Source organism: Lissotriton helveticus, chromosome 7 (assembly GCF_964261635.1).
Source record: "Lissotriton helveticus chromosome 7, aLisHel1.1, whole genome shotgun sequence".
Lineage (NCBI taxonomy): Eukaryota > Metazoa > Chordata > Amphibia > Caudata > Salamandridae > Lissotriton > Lissotriton helveticus.
In genome coordinates, this window is record NC_136068.1 from 3,375,200 (window position 1) to 3,396,118 (window position 20,919).

Consider the following 20,919-nt stretch of genomic DNA (forward strand, 5'->3'; position numbering starts at 1 on the left):
AAACGCCACTGCACAGAACTGGAAAGAATATGGTGCCCTAGCAAACATACTAGCAGCAGCATTTTGAGGCCCTGCAGGTGTTACTCATTTGTGATCTATTGTGTCTAGAATCTTCAGGAGTTGCTCACGTGTGATCTGTCACGGTCCCTCTAGAATCTGCGGGTATTGTTCATTTACGTTGTACTGTGCTCTAGAACCTGAAACTATTATCACTTGTGATCTGTTTTGCTCTAGAATCTATAAGTATTGCCACTTGTGATCTGCCGTACTCTGGACCCTGCAGGTATTTTCACCTAAGCTCTGACTCTACAAGGTATTACTCAGTGATGGAAATTGTGTATCCTCCAGTGATGTTCTTGCTTGGGTTATGTTTTTAAAGTGTTAGTGCGGGGACCAGTAGCTCCAGCCTGACCCCGGTGCCCGGTAAAAGGGGTTCTGGCATCTATCTTATGGCAGTGACGGTTTCACTCACCGATGGCCTCCGGTCCATTCTTGAGTTACTGACCACCTGTGGTCGGCAACCTTCAGGCGTTGTCCAGTACTGATCCGTACCCTTGGCCATGTGTGGCCAGACGCGCAAGGCCCTGTACACCTCTGTTATGTTAAGCGTATTTGTAGAGTGCACAATCATACGACCGGGTCAATCTACCATCCATTCACCCTCCAACACAGAGTATTGACATAAATGACCATTGCAAGACACAGAGGTGTTACCAAAAAATCATTATACTTGGGTTATCGGAGGGGAGGGAGATCGGGGCAGTCCATAATCTGGCTGAGATTCAACAATGGAGCCGGGAAAGGATCTAGTGAAGCTGGAAGGAGTCGTGGAGTGGACCTTCAAGTTCTCTTCTCATAGATGCCACTTCAACTGCAGCCTTTTCTTCTCTAGGAATCAAATTTCTTGAAGAAGTCCTTGACGCGACCCGTGCTGTCTTTTGCTTCAATCCATGCCTTGATTTCTTCGACTGGATCCCTGAGGTGTTGCTCGTAGCAATCCCGAAGAACCGCCCTGCCATTATTTACGAACCCCTCGAGACCATTCAAGGCTATCCTGAGATGGAAGAAATAGAATGTTGTTATTAAACCTAACTGTGACAAGCGCGCCCTAGATTGCTGCGACCCCTGACACATGTGCATGCCCTAAAGAATACAGGGCAGATTTACAAGCCCCTTGCGCCACTTTTTAGTCGTTTTTAACATGGGAAAAATGACGCAAAAGTGCCGCAAGGGGCTTGTAAATCTGACCCTACGTGTCTACCATGATCATGACGCCCCTTGAGAGCCAGAATGATGCGTCTCACCTCTGGCGTCCACTGTCCCTGGGTCAATGGCGGAGTGGACCAGGCTTTACTGTGGTCTAAATTAACTAAATGAGGCATCCCCGGACCCTGAGGTCCGGACCGTCTGTGGACTGGAAGCACGGGTCCGGGTGACACCCACCGGGGCAACACGTCTCCAAAGATCATGACAAAGAGTGAGCAGAGGCTTCCCTCACACTGCAGGGGGCCTGCAAAACGCTCTGGGGCCCTGAACAACTATTACACTGTGGGAAGCCTTACAACCAATGCAAAGAAATCTGAGGGTGAGGTCCCTTAGCAACTAACCGCTCAATGTGAGGCAAAGCACAAAGGTCTCCCTGAGCTCGGAAACAAAGGAAGGACACGCATTTAGAAGTACAAAGGTGTCACCTGAGCTCAGAAACAAAGAAAAGACACACATTTAGAAGTACAAAAGTGTCACCGGAGCTCAGAAACAAAGGAAGGACACACATTTAGAAGTACAAAAGTGACACCTGAGCTCAGAAACAAAGAAAGCACACACATTTAGGAGTACAAAAGTGTCACCGGAGCTCAGAAACAAAGGAAGGACACACATTTAGGAGTACAAAGGTGTCACCTCAGCTCAGAAGCAAAGGAAGGACACACATTTAGGAGTAGAAAAGTTTCACCTCAGCTCAGAAGCCAAGGAAGGACACACATTTAGAAGTAGAAAAGTGTCAACTGAGCTCAGAAACAAAGGAAGGACACACATTTAGGAGTAGAAAGGTGTCAACTGAGCTCAGAAGCAAAGGAAGGACACACATTTAGGAGTAGAAAAGTGTCACCTCAGCTCAGAAGCAAAGGAAGGACACACATTTAGGAGTACAAAAGTTTCACCTGAGCTCAGAAACAAAGGAGTGACACACATTTAGGAGTACAAAAGTGACACCTGAGCTCAGAAACAAAGAAAGCACACACATTTAGGAGTACAAAGGTGTCACCTCAGCTCAGAAGAAAAGAAATGACACACATTTAGAAGTACAAAAGTGACACCTGAGCTCAGAAACAAAGAAAGCACACACATTTAGAAGTACAAAGGTGTCACCTCAGCCCAGAAACAAAGGAAGGACACACATTTAGGAGTACAAAAGTGTCACCTCAGCTCAGAAACAAAGGAAGGACACACATTTAGGAGTACAAAAGTTTCACCTGAGCTCAGAAACAAAGGAGTGACACACATTTAGGAGTACAAAAGTGACACCTGAGCTCAGAAACAAAGAAAGCACACACATTTAGGAGTACAAAGGTGTCACCTGAGCTCAGAAAAAAAGGAAGGACACACAATTAGGAGTACAAAGGTGTCACCCCAGCTCAGAAGCAAAGGAAGGACACACATTTAGGAGTAGAAAAGTTTCACCTCAGCTCAGAAACAAAGGAAGGACACACATTTAGGAGTACAAAGGTGTGACCTCAGCTCAGAAGCAAAGGAAGGACACACATTTAGGAGTACAAAGGTGTCACCTCAGCTCAGAAACAAAGGAAGGACACACATGTAGGAGTACAAAAGTGTCACCTGAGCTCAGACAAAAAGGAAGGACACACATTTAGAAGTACAAAGGTGTCACCTGAGCTCAGAAACAAAGGAAGGACACACATTTAGAAGTACAAAGGTGTCACCTGAGCTCAGAAACAAAGGAAGGACACACATTTAGGAGTAGAAAAGTGTCAACTGAGCTCAGAAACAAAGGAAGGACACACATTTAGGAGTACAAAGGTGTCACCTGAGCTCAGAAACAAAGGAAGGACACACATTTAGGAGTAGAAAAGTGTCAACTGAGCTCAGAAGCAAAGGAAGGACACACATTTAGGAGTACAAAAGTGACACCTGAGCTCAGAAACAAAGAAAGCACACACATTTAGAAGTACAAAGGTGTCACCTCAGCTCAGAAGCAAAGGAAGGACACACATTTGGAAGTACAAAAGTGTCACCTGAGCTCAGAAACAAAGGAAGGACACACATTTAGCAGTACAAAGGTGTCACCTCAGCCCAGAAACAAAGGAAGGACACATTTAGGAGTACACAAGTGCCACCTCAGCTCAGAAACAAAGGAAGGACACACATTTAGGAGTACAAAGGTGTCACCTCAGCTCAGAAGCAAAGGAAGGACACACATTTAGGAGTACAAAGGTGTCACCTCAGCTCAGAAGCAAAGGAAGGACACACATTTAGAAGTACAAAGGTGTCACCTGAGCTCAGAAACAAAGGAAGGACACACATGTAGGAGTACAAAAGTGTCACCTGAGCTCAGAAAAAAAGGAAGGACACACATTTAGGAGTACAAAGGTGTCACCCCAGCTCAGAAGCAAAGGAAGGACACACATTTAGGAGTAGAAAAGTTTCACCTCAGCTCAGAAACAAAGGAAGGACACACATTTAGGAGTACAAAGGTGTCACCTCAGCTCAGAAGCAAAGGAAGGACACACATTTAGGAGTAGAAAAGTGTCAACTGAGCTCAGAAACAAAGGAAGGACACACATTTAGGAGTACAAAGGTGTCACCTGAGCTCAGAAACAAAGGAAGGACACACATTTAGGAGTAGAAAAGTGTCAACTGAGCTCAGAAACAAAGGAAGGACACACATTTAGGAGTACAAAGGTGTCACCTGAGCTCAGAAACAAAGGAAGGACACACATTTAGGAGTAGAAAAGTGTCAACTGAGCTCAGAAACAAAGGAAGGACACACATTTAGGAGTACAAAGGTGTCACCTGAGCTCAGAAACAAAGGAAGGACACACATTTAGGAGTAGAAAAGTGTCAACTGAGCTCAGAAATAAAGGAAGGACACACATTTAGGAGTACAAAGGTGTCACCTGAGCTCAGAAGCAAAGGAAGGACACACATTTAGGAGTAGAAAAGTGTCAACTGAGCTCAGAAACAAAGGAAGGACACACATTTAGGAGTACAAAGGTGTCACCTGAGCTCAGAAACAAAGGAAGGACACACATTTAGGAGTAGAAAAGTGTCAACTGAGCTCAGAAACAAAGGAAGGACACACATTTAGGAGTACAAAGGTGTCACCTGAGCTCAGAAACAAAGGAAGGACACACATTTAGGAGTAGAAAAGTGTCAACTGAGCTCAGAAGCAAAGAAAGGACACACATTTAGAAGTACAAAGGTGTCACCTGAGCTCAGAAACAAAGGAAGGACACACATTTAGGAGTAGAAAGGTGTCAACTGAGCTCAGAAACAAAGGAAGGACACACATTTAGGAGTACAAAGGTGTAACCTCAGCTCAGAAACAAAGGAAGGACACACATTTAGGAGTACAAAAGTGTCACCTCAGCTCAGAAGCAAAGGAAGGACACACTTAGGAGTAGAAAAGTGTCACCTCAGCTCAGAAGCAAAGGAAGGACACACATTTAGGAGTACACAAGTGTCACCTCAGCTCAGAAACAAAGGAAGGACACACATTTAGGAGTACACAAGTGTCACCTCAGCTCAGAAACAAAGGAAGGACACACATTTAGGAGTACAAAAGTTTCACCTGAGCTCAGAAACAAAGGAAAGACACACATTTAGAAGTACAAAAGTGACACCTCAGCTCAGAAACAAAGGAAGGACACACATTTAGGAGTAGAAAAGTTTCACCTCAGCTCAGAAGCCAAGGAAGGACACACATTTAGAAGTAGAAAAGTGTCAACTGAGCTCAGAAACAAAGGAAGGACACACATTTAGGAGTACAAAGGTGTCACCTCAGCTCAGAAACAAAGGAAGGACACACATTTAGGAGTAGAAAAGTGTCACCTCAGCTCAGAAGCAAAGGAAGGACACACATTTAGGAGTACAAAGGTGTCACCTCAGCTCAGAAGAAAAGAAATGACACACATTTAGAAGTACAAAAGTGACACCTCAGCTCAGAAACAAAGGAAGGACACACATTTAGGAGTACAAAGGTGTCACCTCAGCTCAGAAACAAAGGAAGGACACACATTTAGGAGTAGAAAAGTGTCAACTGAACTCAGAAACAAATGAAGGACACGCATTTAGGAGTACAAAAGTGTCACCCCAGCTCAGAAGAAAAGAAATGACACACATTTAGAAGTACAAAAGTGACACCTCAGCTCAGAAACAAAGGAAGGACACACATTTAGGAGTAGAAAAGTGTCAACTGAACTCAGAAACAAATGAAGGACACACATTTAGAAGTACAAAGGTGTCACCTGAGCTCAGAAACAAAGGAAGGACACACATTTAGGAGTAGAAAAGTGTCAACTGAGCTCAGAAACAAAGGAAGGACACACATTTAGGAGTACAAAGGTGTCACCTGAGCTCAGAAACAAAGGAAGGACACACATTTAGGAGTAGAAAAGTGTCAACTGAGCTCAGAAGCAAAGGAAGGACACACATTTAGGAGTACAAAAGTGACACCTGAGCTCAGAAACAAAGAAAGCACACACATTTAGAAGTACAAAGGTGTCACCTCAGCTCAGAAGCAAAGGAAGGACACACATTTGGAAGTACAAAAGTGTCACCTGAGCTCAGAAACAAAGGAAGGACACACATTTAGCAGTACAAAGGTGTCACCTCAGCCCAGAAACAAAGGAAGGACACATTTAGGAGTACACAAGTGCCACCTCAGCTCAGAAACAAAGGAAGGACACACATTTAGGAGTACAAAGGTGTCACCTCAGCTCAGAAGCAAAGGAAGGACACACATTTAGGAGTACAAAGGTGTCACCTCAGCTCAGAAGCAAAGGAAGGACACACATTTAGAAGTACAAAGGTGTCACCTGAGCTCAGAAACAAAGGAAGGACACACATGTAGGAGTACAAAAGTGTCACCTGAGCTCAGAAAAAAAGGAAGGACACACATTTAGGAGTACAAAGGTGTCACCCCAGCTCAGAAGCAAAGGAAGGACACACATTTAGGAGTAGAAAAGTTTCACCTCAGCTCAGAAACAAAGGAAGGACACACATTTAGGAGTACAAAGGTGTCACCTCAGCTCAGAAGCAAAGGAAGGACACACATTTAGGAGTAGAAAAGTGTCAACTGAGCTCAGAAACAAAGGAAGGACACACATTTAGGAGTACAAAGGTGTCACCTGAGCTCAGAAACAAAGGAAGGACACACATTTAGGAGTAGAAAAGTGTCAACTGAGCTCAGAAACAAAGGAAGGACACACATTTAGGAGTACAAAGGTGTCACCTGAGCTCAGAAACAAAGGAAGGACACACATTTAGGAGTAGAAAAGTGTCAACTGAGCTCAGAAACAAAGGAAGGACACACATTTAGGAGTACAAAGGTGTCACCTGAGCTCAGAAACAAAGGAAGGACACACATTTAGGAGTAGAAAAGTGTCAACTGAGCTCAGAAATAAAGGAAGGACACACATTTAGGAGTACAAAGGTGTCACCTGAGCTCAGAAGCAAAGGAAGGACACACATTTAGGAGTAGAAAAGTGTCAACTGAGCTCAGAAACAAAGGAAGGACACACATTTAGGAGTACAAAGGTGTCACCTGAGCTCAGAAACAAAGGAAGGACACACATTTAGGAGTAGAAAAGTGTCAACTGAGCTCAGAAACAAAGGAAGGACACACATTTAGGAGTACAAAGGTGTCACCTGAGCTCAGAAACAAAGGAAGGACACACATTTAGGAGTAGAAAAGTGTCAACTGAGCTCAGAAGCAAAGAAAGGACACACATTTAGAAGTACAAAGGTGTCACCTGAGCTCAGAAACAAAGGAAGGACACACATTTAGGAGTAGAAAGGTGTCAACTGAGCTCAGAAACAAAGGAAGGACACACATTTAGGAGTACAAAGGTGTAACCTCAGCTCAGAAACAAAGGAAGGACACACATTTAGGAGTACAAAAGTGTCACCTCAGCTCAGAAGCAAAGGAAGGACACACTTAGGAGTAGAAAAGTGTCACCTCAGCTCAGAAGCAAAGGAAGGACACACATTTAGGAGTACACAAGTGTCACCTCAGCTCAGAAACAAAGGAAGGACACACATTTAGGAGTACACAAGTGTCACCTCAGCTCAGAAACAAAGGAAGGACACACATTTAGGAGTACAAAAGTTTCACCTGAGCTCAGAAACAAAGGAAAGACACACATTTAGAAGTACAAAAGTGACACCTCAGCTCAGAAACAAAGGAAGGACACACATTTAGGAGTAGAAAAGTTTCACCTCAGCTCAGAAGCCAAGGAAGGACACACATTTAGAAGTAGAAAAGTGTCAACTGAGCTCAGAAACAAAGGAAGGACACACATTTAGGAGTACAAAGGTGTCACCTCAGCTCAGAAACAAAGGAAGGACACACATTTAGGAGTAGAAAAGTGTCACCTCAGCTCAGAAGCAAAGGAAGGACACACATTTAGGAGTACAAAGGTGTCACCTCAGCTCAGAAGAAAAGAAATGACACACATTTAGAAGTACAAAAGTGACACCTCAGCTCAGAAACAAAGGAAGGACACACATTTAGGAGTAGAAAAGTGTCAACTGAACTCAGAAACAAATGAAGGACACGCATTTAGGAGTACAAAAGTCTCACCTCAGCTCAGAAGCAAAGGAAGGACACACATTTAGGAGTACAAAGGTGTCACCTCAGCTCAGAAACAAAGGAAGGACACACATTTAGGAGTAGAAAAGTGTCAACTGAACTCAGAAACAAATGAAGGACACGCATTTAGGAGTACAAAAGTGTCACCCCAGCTCAGAAGAAAAGAAATGACACACATTTAGAAGTACAAAAGTGACACCTCAGCTCAGAAACAAAGGAAGGACACACATTTAGGAGTAGAAAAGTGTCAACTGAACTCAGAAACAAATGAAGGACACACATTTAGGAGTACAAAAGTCTCACCTCAGCTCAGAAGAAAAGAAATGACACAGATTTAGAAGTACAAAAGTGACACCTCAGCTCAGAAACAAAGGAAGGACACACATTTAGGAGTAGAAAAGTGTCAACTGAACTCAGAAACAAATGAAGGACACGCATTTAGGAGTACAAAAGTGTCACCCCAGCTCAGAAGCAAAGGAAGGACACACATTTAGGAGTACAAAGGTGTCACCTCAGCTCAGAAGCAAAGGAAGGACACACATTTAGGAGTACAAAAGTCTAACCTCAGCTCAGAAGCAAAGAAGGGACACACATTTAGGAGTACAAAGGTGTCACCTCAGCTCAGAAAGAAAGGAAGGACACACATTTAGGAGTACAAAAGTGTCACCTCAGCTCATAAACAAAGAAGGGACACACATTTAGGAGTACAAAGGTGTCAGCTCAGCTCAGAAACAAAGGAAAGACACACATTTAGGAGTAGACAAGTGTCACCTCAGCTCAGAAACAAAGGAAGGACACACATTTAGGAGTAGAAAGGTGTCACCTCAGCTCGGAAACAAATGAAGGACACACATTTAGAAGAACAAAAGTTTCACCTGAGCTCAGAAACAAAGGAGTGACACATTTAGGAGTACAAAGGTGTCACCTCAGCTCAGAAACAAAGGAAGGACACACATTTAGGAGTACAAAGGTGTCACCTCAACTCAGAAGCAAAGAAAGGACACACATTTAGAAGTACAAAAGTGACACCTGAGCTCAGAAACAAAGAAAGGACACACATTTAGAAGTACAAAAGTGTCACCGCAGCTCAGAAGCAAAGAAAGGACACACATTTAGGAGTACACAAGTGTCACCTGAGCTCAGCAACAAAGGAAGGACACACATTTAGCAGTACAAAGGTGTCACCTCAGCCCAGAAACAAAGGAAGGACACACATTTAGGAGTACACAAGTGTCACCTCAGCTCAGAAACAAAGGAAGGACACACATTTGGAAGTACAAAAGTGTCACCTGAGCTCAGCAACAAAGGAAGGACACACATTTAGCAGTACAAAGGTGTCACCTCAGCCCAGAAACAAAGGAAGGACACACATTTAGGAGTACACAAGTGTCACCTCAGCTCAGAAACAAAGGAAGGACACACATTTAGGAGTACAAAAGTGTCACCTCAGCTCAGAAGCAAAGAAAGGACACACATTTAGGAGTACACAAGTGTCACCTGAGCTCAGCAACAAAGGAAGGACACACATTTAGCAGTACAAAGGTGTCACCTCAGCCCAGAAACAAAGGAAGGACACACATTTAGGAGTACACAAATGTCACCTCAGCTCAGAAACAAAGGAAGGACACACATTTGGAAGTACAAAAGTGTCACCTGAGCTCAGCAACAAAGGAAGGACACACATTTAGCAGTACAAAGGTGTCACCTCAGCCCAGAAACAAAGGAAGGACACACATTTAGGAGTACACAAGTGTCACCTCAGCTCAGAAACAAAGGAAGGACACACATTTAGGAGTACAAAAGTGTCACCTCAGCTCAGAAGCAAAGGAAGGACACACATTTAGGAGTACAAAAGTCTCACCTCAGCTCAGAAGCAAAGAAGGGACACACATTTAGGAGTACAAAGGTGTCACCTCAGCTCAGAAACAAAGGAAAGACACACATTTAGGAGTAGACAAGTGTCACCTTAGCTCAGAAACAAAGGAAGGACACACATTTAGGAGTAGAAAGGTGTCACCTCAGCTCGGAAACAAATGAAGGACACACATTTAGAAGAACAAAAGTTTCACCTGAGCTCAGAAACAAAGAAAGGACACACATTTAGGAGTACAAAGGTGTCACCTTAGCTCAGAAACAAAGGAAGGACACACATTTAGGAGTACAAAGGTGTCACCTCAACTCAGAAGCAAAGAAAGGACACACATTTAGAAGTACAAAAGTGTCACCGCAGCTCAGAAGCAAAGAAAGGACACACATTTAGGAGTACAAAGGAGTCACCTCAGATCAGAAGCAAAGGAAGGACACACATTTGGAAGTACAAAAGTGTCACCTGAGCTCAGCAACAAAGGAAGGACACACATTTAGGAGTACACAAGTGTCACCTCAGCTCAGAAACAAAGGAAGGACACACATTTAGGAGTACAAAAGTCTCACCTCAGCTCAGAAGCAAAGAAGGGACACACATTTAGGAGTACAAAGGTGTCAGCTCAGCTCAGAAAGAAAGGAAGGACACACATTTAGGAGTACAAAAGTGTCACCTCAGCTCATAAACAAAGAAGGGACACACATTTAGGAGTTCAAAGGTGTCAGCTCAGCTCAGAAACAAAGGAAGGACACACATTTAGGAGTAGACAAGTGTCACCTCAGCTCAGAAACAAAGGAAGGACACACATTTAGGAGTAGAAAGGTGTCACCTCAGCTCGGAAACAAATGAAGGACACACATTTAGAAGAACAAAAGTTTCACCTGAGCTCAGAAACAAAGAAAGGACACACATTTAGGAGTACAAAGGTGTCACCTTAGCTCAGAAACAAAGGAAGGACACACATTTAGGAGTACAAAGGTGTCACCTCAACTCAGAAGCAAAGAAAGGACACACATTTAGAAGTACAAAAGTGTCACCGCAGCTCAGAAGCAAAGAAAGGACACACATTTAGGAGTACAAAGGAGTCACCTCAGATCAGAAGCAAAGGAAGGACACACATTTGGAAGTACAAAAGTGTCACCTGAGCTCAGCAACAAAGGAAGGACACACATTTAGGAGTACACAAGTGTCACCTCAGCTCAGAAACAAAGGAAGGACACACATTTAGGAGTACAAAAGTCTCACCTCAGCTCAGAAGCAAAGAAGGGACACACATTTAGGAGTACAAAGGTGTCAGCTCAGCTCAGAAAGAAAGGAAGGACACACATTTAGGAGTACAAAAGTGTCACCTCAGCTCATAAACAAAGAAGGGACACACATTTAGGAGTTCAAAGGTGTCAGCTCAGCTCAGAAACAAAGGAAGGACACACATTTAGGAGTAGACAAGTGTCACCTCAGCTCAGAAACAAAGGAAGGACACACATTTAGGAGTAGAAAGGTGTCACCTCAGCTCGGAAACAAATGAAGGACACACATTTAGAAGAACAAAAGTTTCACCTGAGCTCAGAAACAAAGGAGTGACACATTTAGGAGTACAAAGGTGTCACCTCAGCTCAGAAACAAAGGAAGGACACACATTTAGGAGTACAAAGGTGTCACCTCAACTCAGAAGCAAAGAAAGGACACACATTTAGGAGTAGAAAAGTGTCACCTCAGCTCAGAAACAAAGGAAGGACACACATTTAGGAGTACAAAAGTGACACCTGAGCTCAGAAACAAAGGAAGGACACACATTTAGGAGTACAAAAGTGTCACCTCAGCTCATAAACAAAGAAGGGACACACATTTAGCAGTACAAAGGTGTCACCTCAGCCCAGAAACAAAGGAAGGACACACATTTAGGAGTACACAAGTGTCACCTCAGCTCAGAAACAAAGGAAGGACACACATTTAGGAGTACAAAAGTGTCACCTCAGCTCAGAAGCAAAGGAAGGACACACATTTAGGAGTACAAAAGTCTCACCTCAGCTCAGAAGCAAAGAAGGGACACACATTTAGGAGTACAAAGGTGTCACCTCAGCTCAGAAACAAAGGAAAGACACACATTTAGGAGTAGACAAGTGTCACCTTAGCTCAGAAACAAAGGAAGGACACACATTTAGGAGTAGAAAGGTGTCACCTCAGCTCGGAAACAAATGAAGGACACACATTTAGAAGAACAAAAGTTTCACCTGAGCTCAGAAACAAAGAAAGGACACACATTTAGGAGTACAAAGGTGTCACCTCAGCTCAGAAACAAAGGAAGGACACACATTTAGGAGTACAAAGGTGTCACCTCAACTCAGAAGCAAAGAAAGGACACACATTTAGAAGTACAAAAGTGTCACCGCAGCTCAGAAGCAAAGAAAGGACACACATTTAGGAGTACAAAGGAGTCACCTCAGCCCAGAAACAAAGAAAGGACACACATTTAGGAGTACACAAGTGTCACCTCAGCTCAGAAACAAAGGAAGGACACACATTTAGGAGTACAAAGGTGTCACCTCAACTCAGAAACAAAGGAAGGACACACATTTAGGAGTACAAAGGTGTCACCTCAGCCCAGAAACAAAGGAAGGACACACATTTAGGAGTACACAAGTGTCACCTCAGCTCAGAAACAAAGGAAGGACACACATTTAGGAGTACAAAGGTGTGACCTCAGCTCAGAAGCAAAGGAAGGACACACATTTAGGAGTACAAAGGTGTCACCTCAGCTCAGAAACAAAGGAAGGACACACATGTAGGAGTACAAAAGTGTCACCTGAGCTCAGAAAAAAAGGAAGGACACACATTTAGAAGTACAAAGGTGTCACCTGAGCTCAGAAACAAAGGAAGGACACACATTTAGAAGTACAAAGGTGTCACCTGAGCTCAGAAACAAAGGAAGGACACACATTTAGGAGTAGAAAAGTGTCAACTGAGCTCAGAAACAAAGGAAGGACACACATTTAGGAGTACAAAGGTGTCACCTGAGCTCAGAAACAAAGGAAGGACACACATTTAGGAGTAGAAAAGTGTCAACTGAGCTCAGAAGCAAAGGAAGGACACACATTTAGGAGTACAAAAGTGACACCTGAGCTCAGAAACAAAGAAAGCACACACATTTAGAAGTACAAAGGTGTCACCTCAGCTCAGAAGCAAAGGAAGGACACACATTTGGAAGTACAAAAGTGTCACCTGAGCTCAGAAACAAAGGAAGGACACACATTTAGCAGTACAAAGGTGTCACCTCAGCCCAGAAACAAAGGAAGGACACATTTAGGAGTACACAAGTGCCACCTCAGCTCAGAAACAAAGGAAGGACACACATTTAGGAGTACAAAGGTGTCACCTCAGCTCAGAAGCAAAGGAAGGACACACATTTAGGAGTACAAAGGTGTCACCTCAGCTCAGAAGCAAAGGAAGGACACACATTTAGAAGTACAAAGGTGTCACCTGAGCTCAGAAACAAAGGAAGGACACACATGTAGGAGTACAAAAGTGTCACCTGAGCTCAGAAAAAAAGGAAGGACACACATTTAGGAGTACAAAGGTGTCACCCCAGCTCAGAAGCAAAGGAAGGACACACATTTAGGAGTAGAAAAGTTTCACCTCAGCTCAGAAACAAAGGAAGGACACACATTTAGGAGTACAAAGGTGTCACCTCAGCTCAGAAGCAAAGGAAGGACACACATTTAGAAGTACAAAGGTGTCACCTGAGCTCAGAAACAAAGGAAGGACACACATTTAGGAGTAGAAAAGTGTCAACTGAGCTCAGAAACAAAGGAAGGACACACATTTAGGAGTACAAAGGTGTCACCTGAGCTCAGAAACAAAGGAAGGACACACATTTAGGAGTAGAAAAGTGTCAACTGAGCTCAGATGCAAAGAAAGGACACACATTTAGAAGTACAAAGGTGTCACCTGAGCTCAGAAGCAAAGGAAGGACACACATTTAGGAGTAGAAAAGTGTCACCTCAGCTCAGAAGCAAAGGAAGGACACACATTTAGGAGTACACAAGTGTCACCTCAGCTCAGAAACAAAGGAAGGACACACATTTAGGAGTACACAAGTGTCACCTCAGCTCAGAAACAAAGGAAGGACACACATTTAGGAGTACAAAAGTTTCACCTGAGCTCAGAAACAAAGGAAAGACACACATTTAGAAGTACAAAAGTGACACCTCAGCTCAGAAACAAAGGAAGGACACACATTTAGGAGTAGAAAAGTTTCACCTCAGCTCAGAAGCCAAGGAAGGACACACATTTAGAAGTGGAAAAGTGTCAACTGAGCTCAGAAACAAAGGAAGGACACACATTTAGGAGTACAAAGGTGTCACCTCAGCTCAGAAACAAAGGAAGGACACACATTTAGGAGTAGAAAAGTGTCACCTCAGCTCAGAAGCAAAGGAAGGACACACATTTAGGAGTACAAAGGTGTCACCTCAGCTCAGAAGAAAAGAAATGACACACATTTAGAAGTACAAAAGTGACACTTCAGCTCAGAAACAAAGGAAGGACACACATTTAGGAGTAGAAAAGTGTCAACTGAACTCAGAAACAAATGAAGGACACGCATTTAGGAGTACAAAAGTCTCACCTCAGCTCAGAAGCAAAGGAAGGACACACATTTAGGAGTACAAAGGTGTCACCTCAGCTCAGAAACAAAGGAAGGACACACATTTAGGAGTAGAAAAGTGTCAACTGAACTCAGAAACAAATGAAGGACACGCATTTAGGAGTACAAAAGTGTCACCCCAGCTCAGAAACAAAGGAAGGACACACATTTAGGAGTAGAAAAGTGTCAACTGAACTCAGAAACAAATGAAGGACACACATTTAGGAGTACAAAAGTCTCACCTCAGCTCAGAAGAAAAGAAATGACACACATTTAGAAGTACAAAAGTGACACCTCAGCTCAGAAACAAAGGAAGGACACACATTTAGGAGTAGAAAAGTGTCAACTGAACTCAGAAACAAATGAAGGACACGCATTTAGGAGTACAAAAGTGTCACCCCAGCTCAGAAGCAAAGGAAGGACACACATTTAGGAGTACAAAGGTGTCACCTCAGCTCAGAAGCAAAGGAAGGACACACATTTAGGAGTACAAAAGTCTCACCTCAGCTCAGAAGCAAAGAAGGGACACACATTTAGGAGTACAAAGGTGTCACCTCAGCTCAGAAAGAAAGGAAGGACACACATTTAGGAGTACAAAAGTGACACCTCAGCTCAGAAACAAAGGAAGGACACACATTTAGGAGTAGAAAAGTGTCAACTGAACTCAGAAACAAATGAAGGACACACATTTAGGAGTACAAAAGTCTCACCTCAGCTCAGAAGAAAAGAAATGACACACATTTAGAAGTACAAAAGTGACACCTCAGCTCAGAAACAAAGGAAGGACACACATTTAGGAGTAGAAAAGTGTCAACTGAACTCAGAAACAAATGAAGGACACGCATTTAGGAGTACAAAAGTGTCACCCCAGCTCAGAAGCAAAGGAAGGACACACATTTAGGAGTACAAAGGTGTCACCTCAGCTCAGAAGCAAAGGAAGGACACACATTTAGGAGTACACAAGTGTCACCTCAGCTCAGAAACAAAGGAAGGACACACATTTGGAAGTACAAAAGTGTCACCTGAGCTCAGCAACAAAGGAAGGACACACATTTAGCAGTACAAAGGTGTCACCTCAGCCCAGAAACAAAGGAAGGACACACATTTAGGAGTACACAAGTGTCACCTCAGCTCAGAAGAAAAGAAATGACACACATTTAGAAGTACAAAAGTGACACCTCAGCTCAGAAACAAAGGAAGGACACACATTTAGGAGTAGAAAAGTGTCAACTGAACTCAGAAACAAATGAAGGACACGCATTTAGGAGTACAAAAGTGTCACCCCAGCTCAGAAACAAAGGAAGGACACACATTTAGGAGTAGAAAAGTGTCAACTGAACTCAGAAACAAATGAAGGACACACATTTAGGAGTACAAAAGTCTCACCTCAGCTCAGAAGAAAAGAAATGACACACATTTAGAAGTACAAAAGTGACACCTCAGCTCAGAAACAAAGGAAGGACACACATTTAGGAGTAGAAAAGTGTCAACTGAACTCAGAAACAAATGAAGGACACGCATTTAGGAGTACAAAAGTGTCACCCCAGCTCAGAAGCAAAGGAAGGACACACATTTAGGAGTACAAAGGTGTCACCTCAGCTCAGAAGCAAAGGAAGGACACACATTTAGGAGTACAAAAGTCTCACCTCAGCTCAGAAGCAAAGAAGGGACACACATTTAGGAGTACAAAGGTGTCACCTCAGCTCAGAAAGAAAGGAAGGACACACATTTAGGAGTACAAAAGTGACACCTCAGCTCAGAAACAAAGGAAGGACACACATTTAGGAGTAGAAAAGTGTCAACTGAACTCAGAAACAAATGAAGGACACACATTTAGGAGTACAAAAGTCTCACCTCAGCTCAGAAGAAAAGAAATGACACACATTTAGAAGTACAAAAGTGACACCTCAGCTCAGAAACAAAGGAAGGACACACATTTAGGAGTAGAAAAGTGTCAACTGAACTCAGAAACAAATGAAGGACACGCATTTAGGAGTACAAAAGTGTCACCCCAGCTCAGAAGCAAAGGAAGGACACACATTTAGGAGTACAAAGGTGTCACCTCAGCTCAGAAGCAAAGGAAGGACACACATTTAGGAGTACAAAAGTCTCACCTCAGATCAGAAGCAAAGAAGGGACACACATTTAGGAGTACAAAGGTGTCACCTCAGCTCAGAAAGAAAGGAAGGACACACATTTAGGAGTACAAAAGTGTCACCTCAGCTCATAAACAAAGAAGGGACACACATTTAGGAGTACAAAGGTGTCAGCTCAGCTCAGAAACAAAGGAAAGACACACATTTAGGAGTAGACAAGTGTCACCTCAGCTCAGAAACAAAGGAAGGACACACATTTAGGAGTAGAAAGGTGTCACCTCAGCTCGGAAACAAATGAAGGACACACATTTAGAAGAACAAAAGTTTCACCTGAGCTCAGAAACAAAGGAGTGACACATTTAGGAGTACAAAGGTGTCACCTCAGCTCAGAAACAAAGGAAGGACACACATTTAGGAGTACAAAGGTGTCACCTCAACTCAGAAGCAAAGAAAGGACACACATTTAGAAGTACAAAAGTGACACCTGAGCTCAGAAACAAAGAAAGGACACACATTTAGAAGTACAAAAATGTCACCGCAGCTCAGAAGCAAAGAAAGGACACACATTTAGGAGTACACAAGTGTCACCTGAGCTCAGCAACAAAGGAAGGACACACATTTAGCAGTACAAAGGTGTCACCTCAGCCCAGAAACAAAGGAAGGACACACATTTAGGAGTACACAAGTGTCACCTCAGCTCAGAAACAAAGGAAGGACACACATTTGGAAGTACAAAAGTGTCACCTGAGCTCAGCAACAAAGGAAGGACACACATTTAGCAGTACAAAGGTGTCACCTCAGCCCAGAAACAAAGGAAGGACACACATTTAGGAGTACACAAGTGTCACCTCAGCTCAGAAACAAAGGAAGGACACACATTTAGGAGTACAAAAGTGTCACCTCAGCTCAGAAGCAAAGAAAGGACACACATTTAGGAGTACACAAGTGTCACCTGAGCTCAGCAACAAAGGAAGGACACACATTTAGCAGTACAAAGGTGTCACCTCAGCCCAGAAACAAAGGAAGGACACACATTTAGGAGTACACAAATGTCACCTCAGCTCAGAAACAAAGGAAGGACACACATTTGGAAGTACAAAAGTGTCACCTGAGCTCAGCAACAAAGGAAGGACACACATTTAGCAGTACAAAGGTGTCACCTCAGCCCAGAAACAAAGGAAGGACACACATTTAGGAGTACACAAGTGTCACCTCAGCTCAGAAACAAAGGAAGGACACACATTTAGGAGTACAAAAGTGTCACCTCAGCTCAGAAGCAAAGGAAGGACACACATTTAGGAGTACAAAAGTCTCACCTCAGCTCAGAAGCAAAGAAGGGACACACATTTAGGAGTACAAAGGTGTCACCTCAGCTCAGAAACAAAGGAAAGACACACATTTAGGAGTAGACAAGTGTCACCTTAGCTCAGAAACAAAGGAAGGACACACATTTAGGAGTAGAAAGGTGTCACCTCAGCTCGGAAACAAATGAAGGACACACATTTAGAAGAACAAAAGTTTCACCTGAGCTCAGAAACAAAGAAAGGACACACATTTAGGAGTACAAAGGTGTCACCTCAGCTCAGAAACAAAGGAAGGACACACATTTAGGAGTACAAAGGTGTCACCTCAACTCAGAAGCAAAGGAAGGACACACATTTAGGAGTACAAAGGTGTCACCTGAGCTCAGAAACAAAGGAGTGACACATTTAGGAGTACAAAGGTGTCACCTCAGCTCAGAAACAAAGGAAGGACACACATTTAGGAGTACAAAGGTGTCACCTCAACTCAGAAGCAAAGAAAGGACACACATTTAGAAGTACAAAAGTGACACCTGAGCTCAGAAACAAAGAAAGGACACACATTTAGAAGTACAAAAGTGTCACCGCAGCTCAGAAGCAAAGAAAGGACACACATTTAGGAGTACACAAGTGTCACCTGAGCTCAGCAACAAAGGAAGGACACACATTTAGCAGTACAAAGGTGTCACCTCAGCCCAGAAACAAAGGAAGGACACACATTTAGGAGTACACAAGTGTCACCTCAGCTCAGAAACAAAGGAAGGACACACATTTGGAAGTACAAAAGTGTCACCTGAGCTCAGCAACAAAGGAAGGACACACATTTAGCAGTACAAAGGTGTCACCTCAGCCCAGAAACAAAGGAAGGACACACATTTAGGAGTACACAAGTGTCACCTCAGCTCAGAAACAAAGGAAGGACACACATTTAGGAGTACAAAAGTGTCACCTCAGCTCAGAAGCAAAGAAAGGACACACATTTAGGAGTACACAAGTGTCACCTGAGCTCAGCAACAAAGGAAGGACACACATTTAGCAGTACAAAGGTGTCACCTCAGCCCAGAAACAAAGGAAGGACACACATTTAGGAGTACACAAATGTCACCTCAGCTCAGAAACAAAGGAAGGACACACATTTGGAAGTACAAAAGTGTCACCTGAGCTCAGCAACAAAGGAAGGACACACATTTAGCAGTACAAAGGTGTCACCTCAGCCCAGAAACAAAGGAAGGACACACATTTAGGAGTACACAAGTGTCACCTCAGCTCAGAAACAAAGGAAGGACACACATTTAGGAGTACAAAAGTGTCACCTCAGCTCAGAAGCAAAGGAAGGACACACATTTAGGAGTACAAAAGTCTCACCTCAGCTCAGAAGCAAAGAAGGGACACACATTTAGGAGTACAAAGGTGTCACCTCAGCTCAGAAACAAAGGAAAGACACACATTTAGGAGTAGACAAGTGTCACCTTAGCTCAGAAACAAAGGAAGGACACACATTTAGGAGTAGAAAGGTGTCACCTCAGCTCGGAAACAAATGAAGGACACACATTTAGAAGAACAAAAGTTTCACCTGAGCTCAGAAACAAAGAAAGGACACACATTTAGGAGTACAAAGGTGTCACCTCAGCTCAGAAACAAAGGAAGGACACACATTTAGGAGTACAAAGGTGTCACCTCAACTCAGAAGCAAAGAAAGGACACACATTTAGAAGTACAAAAGTGTCACCGCAGCTCAGAAGCAAAGAAAGGACACACATTTAGGAGTACAAAGGAGTCACCTCAGATCAGAAGCAAAGGAAGGACACACATTTGGAAGTACAAAAGTGTCACCTGAGCTCAGCAACAAAGGAAGGACACACATTTAGGAGTACACAAGTGTCACCTCAGCTCAGAAACAAAGGAAGGACACACATTTAGGAGTACAAAAGTCTCACCTCAGCTCAGAAGCAAAGAAGGGACACACATTTAGGAGTACAAAGGTGTCAGCTCAGCTCAGAAAGAAAGGAAGGACACACATTTAGGAGTACAAAAGTGTCACCTCAGCTCATAAACAAAGAAGGGACACACATTTAGGAGTACAAAGGTGTCAGCTCAGCTCAGAAACAAAGGAAGGACACACATTTAGGAGTAGACAAGTGTCACCTCAGCTCAGAAACAAAGGAAGGACACACATTTAGGAGTAGAAAGGTGTCACCTCAGCTCGGAAACAAATGAAGGACACACATTTAGAAGAACAAAAGTTTCACCTGAGCTCAGAAACAAAGGAGTGACACATTTAGGAGTACAAAGGTGTCACCTCAGCTCAGAAACAAAGGAAGGACACACATTTAGGAGTACAAAGGTGTCACCTCAACTCAGAAGCAAAGAAAGGACACACATTTAGGAGTAGAAAAGTGTCACCTCAGCTCAGAAACAAAGGAAGGACACACATTTAGGAGTACAAAAGTGACACCTGAGCTCAGAAACAAAGGAAGGACACACATTTAGGAGTACAAAAGTGTCACCTCAGCTCATAAACAAAGAAGGGACACACATTTAGCAGTACAAAGGTGTCACCTCAGCCCAGAAACAAAGGAAGGACACACATTTAGGAGTACACAAGTGTCACCTCAGCTCAGAAACAAAGGAAGGACACACATTTAGGAGTACAAAAGTGTCACCTCAGCTCAGAAGCAAAGGAAGGACACACATTTAGGAGTACAAAAGTCTCACCTCAGCTCAGAAGCAAAGAAGGGACACACATTTAGGAGTACAAAGGTGTCACCTCAGCTCAGAAACAAAGGAAAGACACACATTTAGGAGTAGACAAGTGTCACCTTAGCTCAGAAACAAAGGAAGGACACACATTTAGGAGTAGAAAGGTGTCACCTCAGCTCGGAAACAAATGAAGGACACACATTTAGAAGAACAAAAGTTTCACCTGAGCTCAGAAACAAAGAAAGGACACACATTTAGGAGTACAAAGGTGTCACCTCAGCTCAGAAACAAAAGAAGGACACACATTTAGGAGTACAAAGGTGTCACCTCAACTCAGAAGCAAAGAAAGGACACACATTTAGAAGTACAAAAGTGTCACCGCAGCTCAGAAGCAAAGAAAGGACACACATTTAGGAGTACAAAGGAGTCACCTCAGATCAGAAGCAAAGGAAGGACACACATTTGGAAGTACAAAAGTGTCACCTGAGCTC

The 20,919-nt window shown here is 43.3% G+C and overlaps 1 protein-coding gene across 1 annotated transcript in view; it reads right to left on the minus strand.

Annotated features, from left to right (window-relative positions):
- Positions 1 to 708: 708 nt before the first annotated feature.
- LOC144766554 (uncharacterized) overlaps positions 709 to 20,919 on the minus strand; it is a 70,921-nt gene continuing 50,710 nt past the window's right edge. The window contains exon 4 of the mRNA XM_078650359.1: positions 709 to 1,054. Within this exon, the coding sequence (XP_078506485.1) occupies positions 889 to 1,054 (166 nt within the window). The 3' untranslated portion in view covers positions 709 to 888. The remainder of the gene's footprint in view (positions 1,055 to 20,919) is intronic.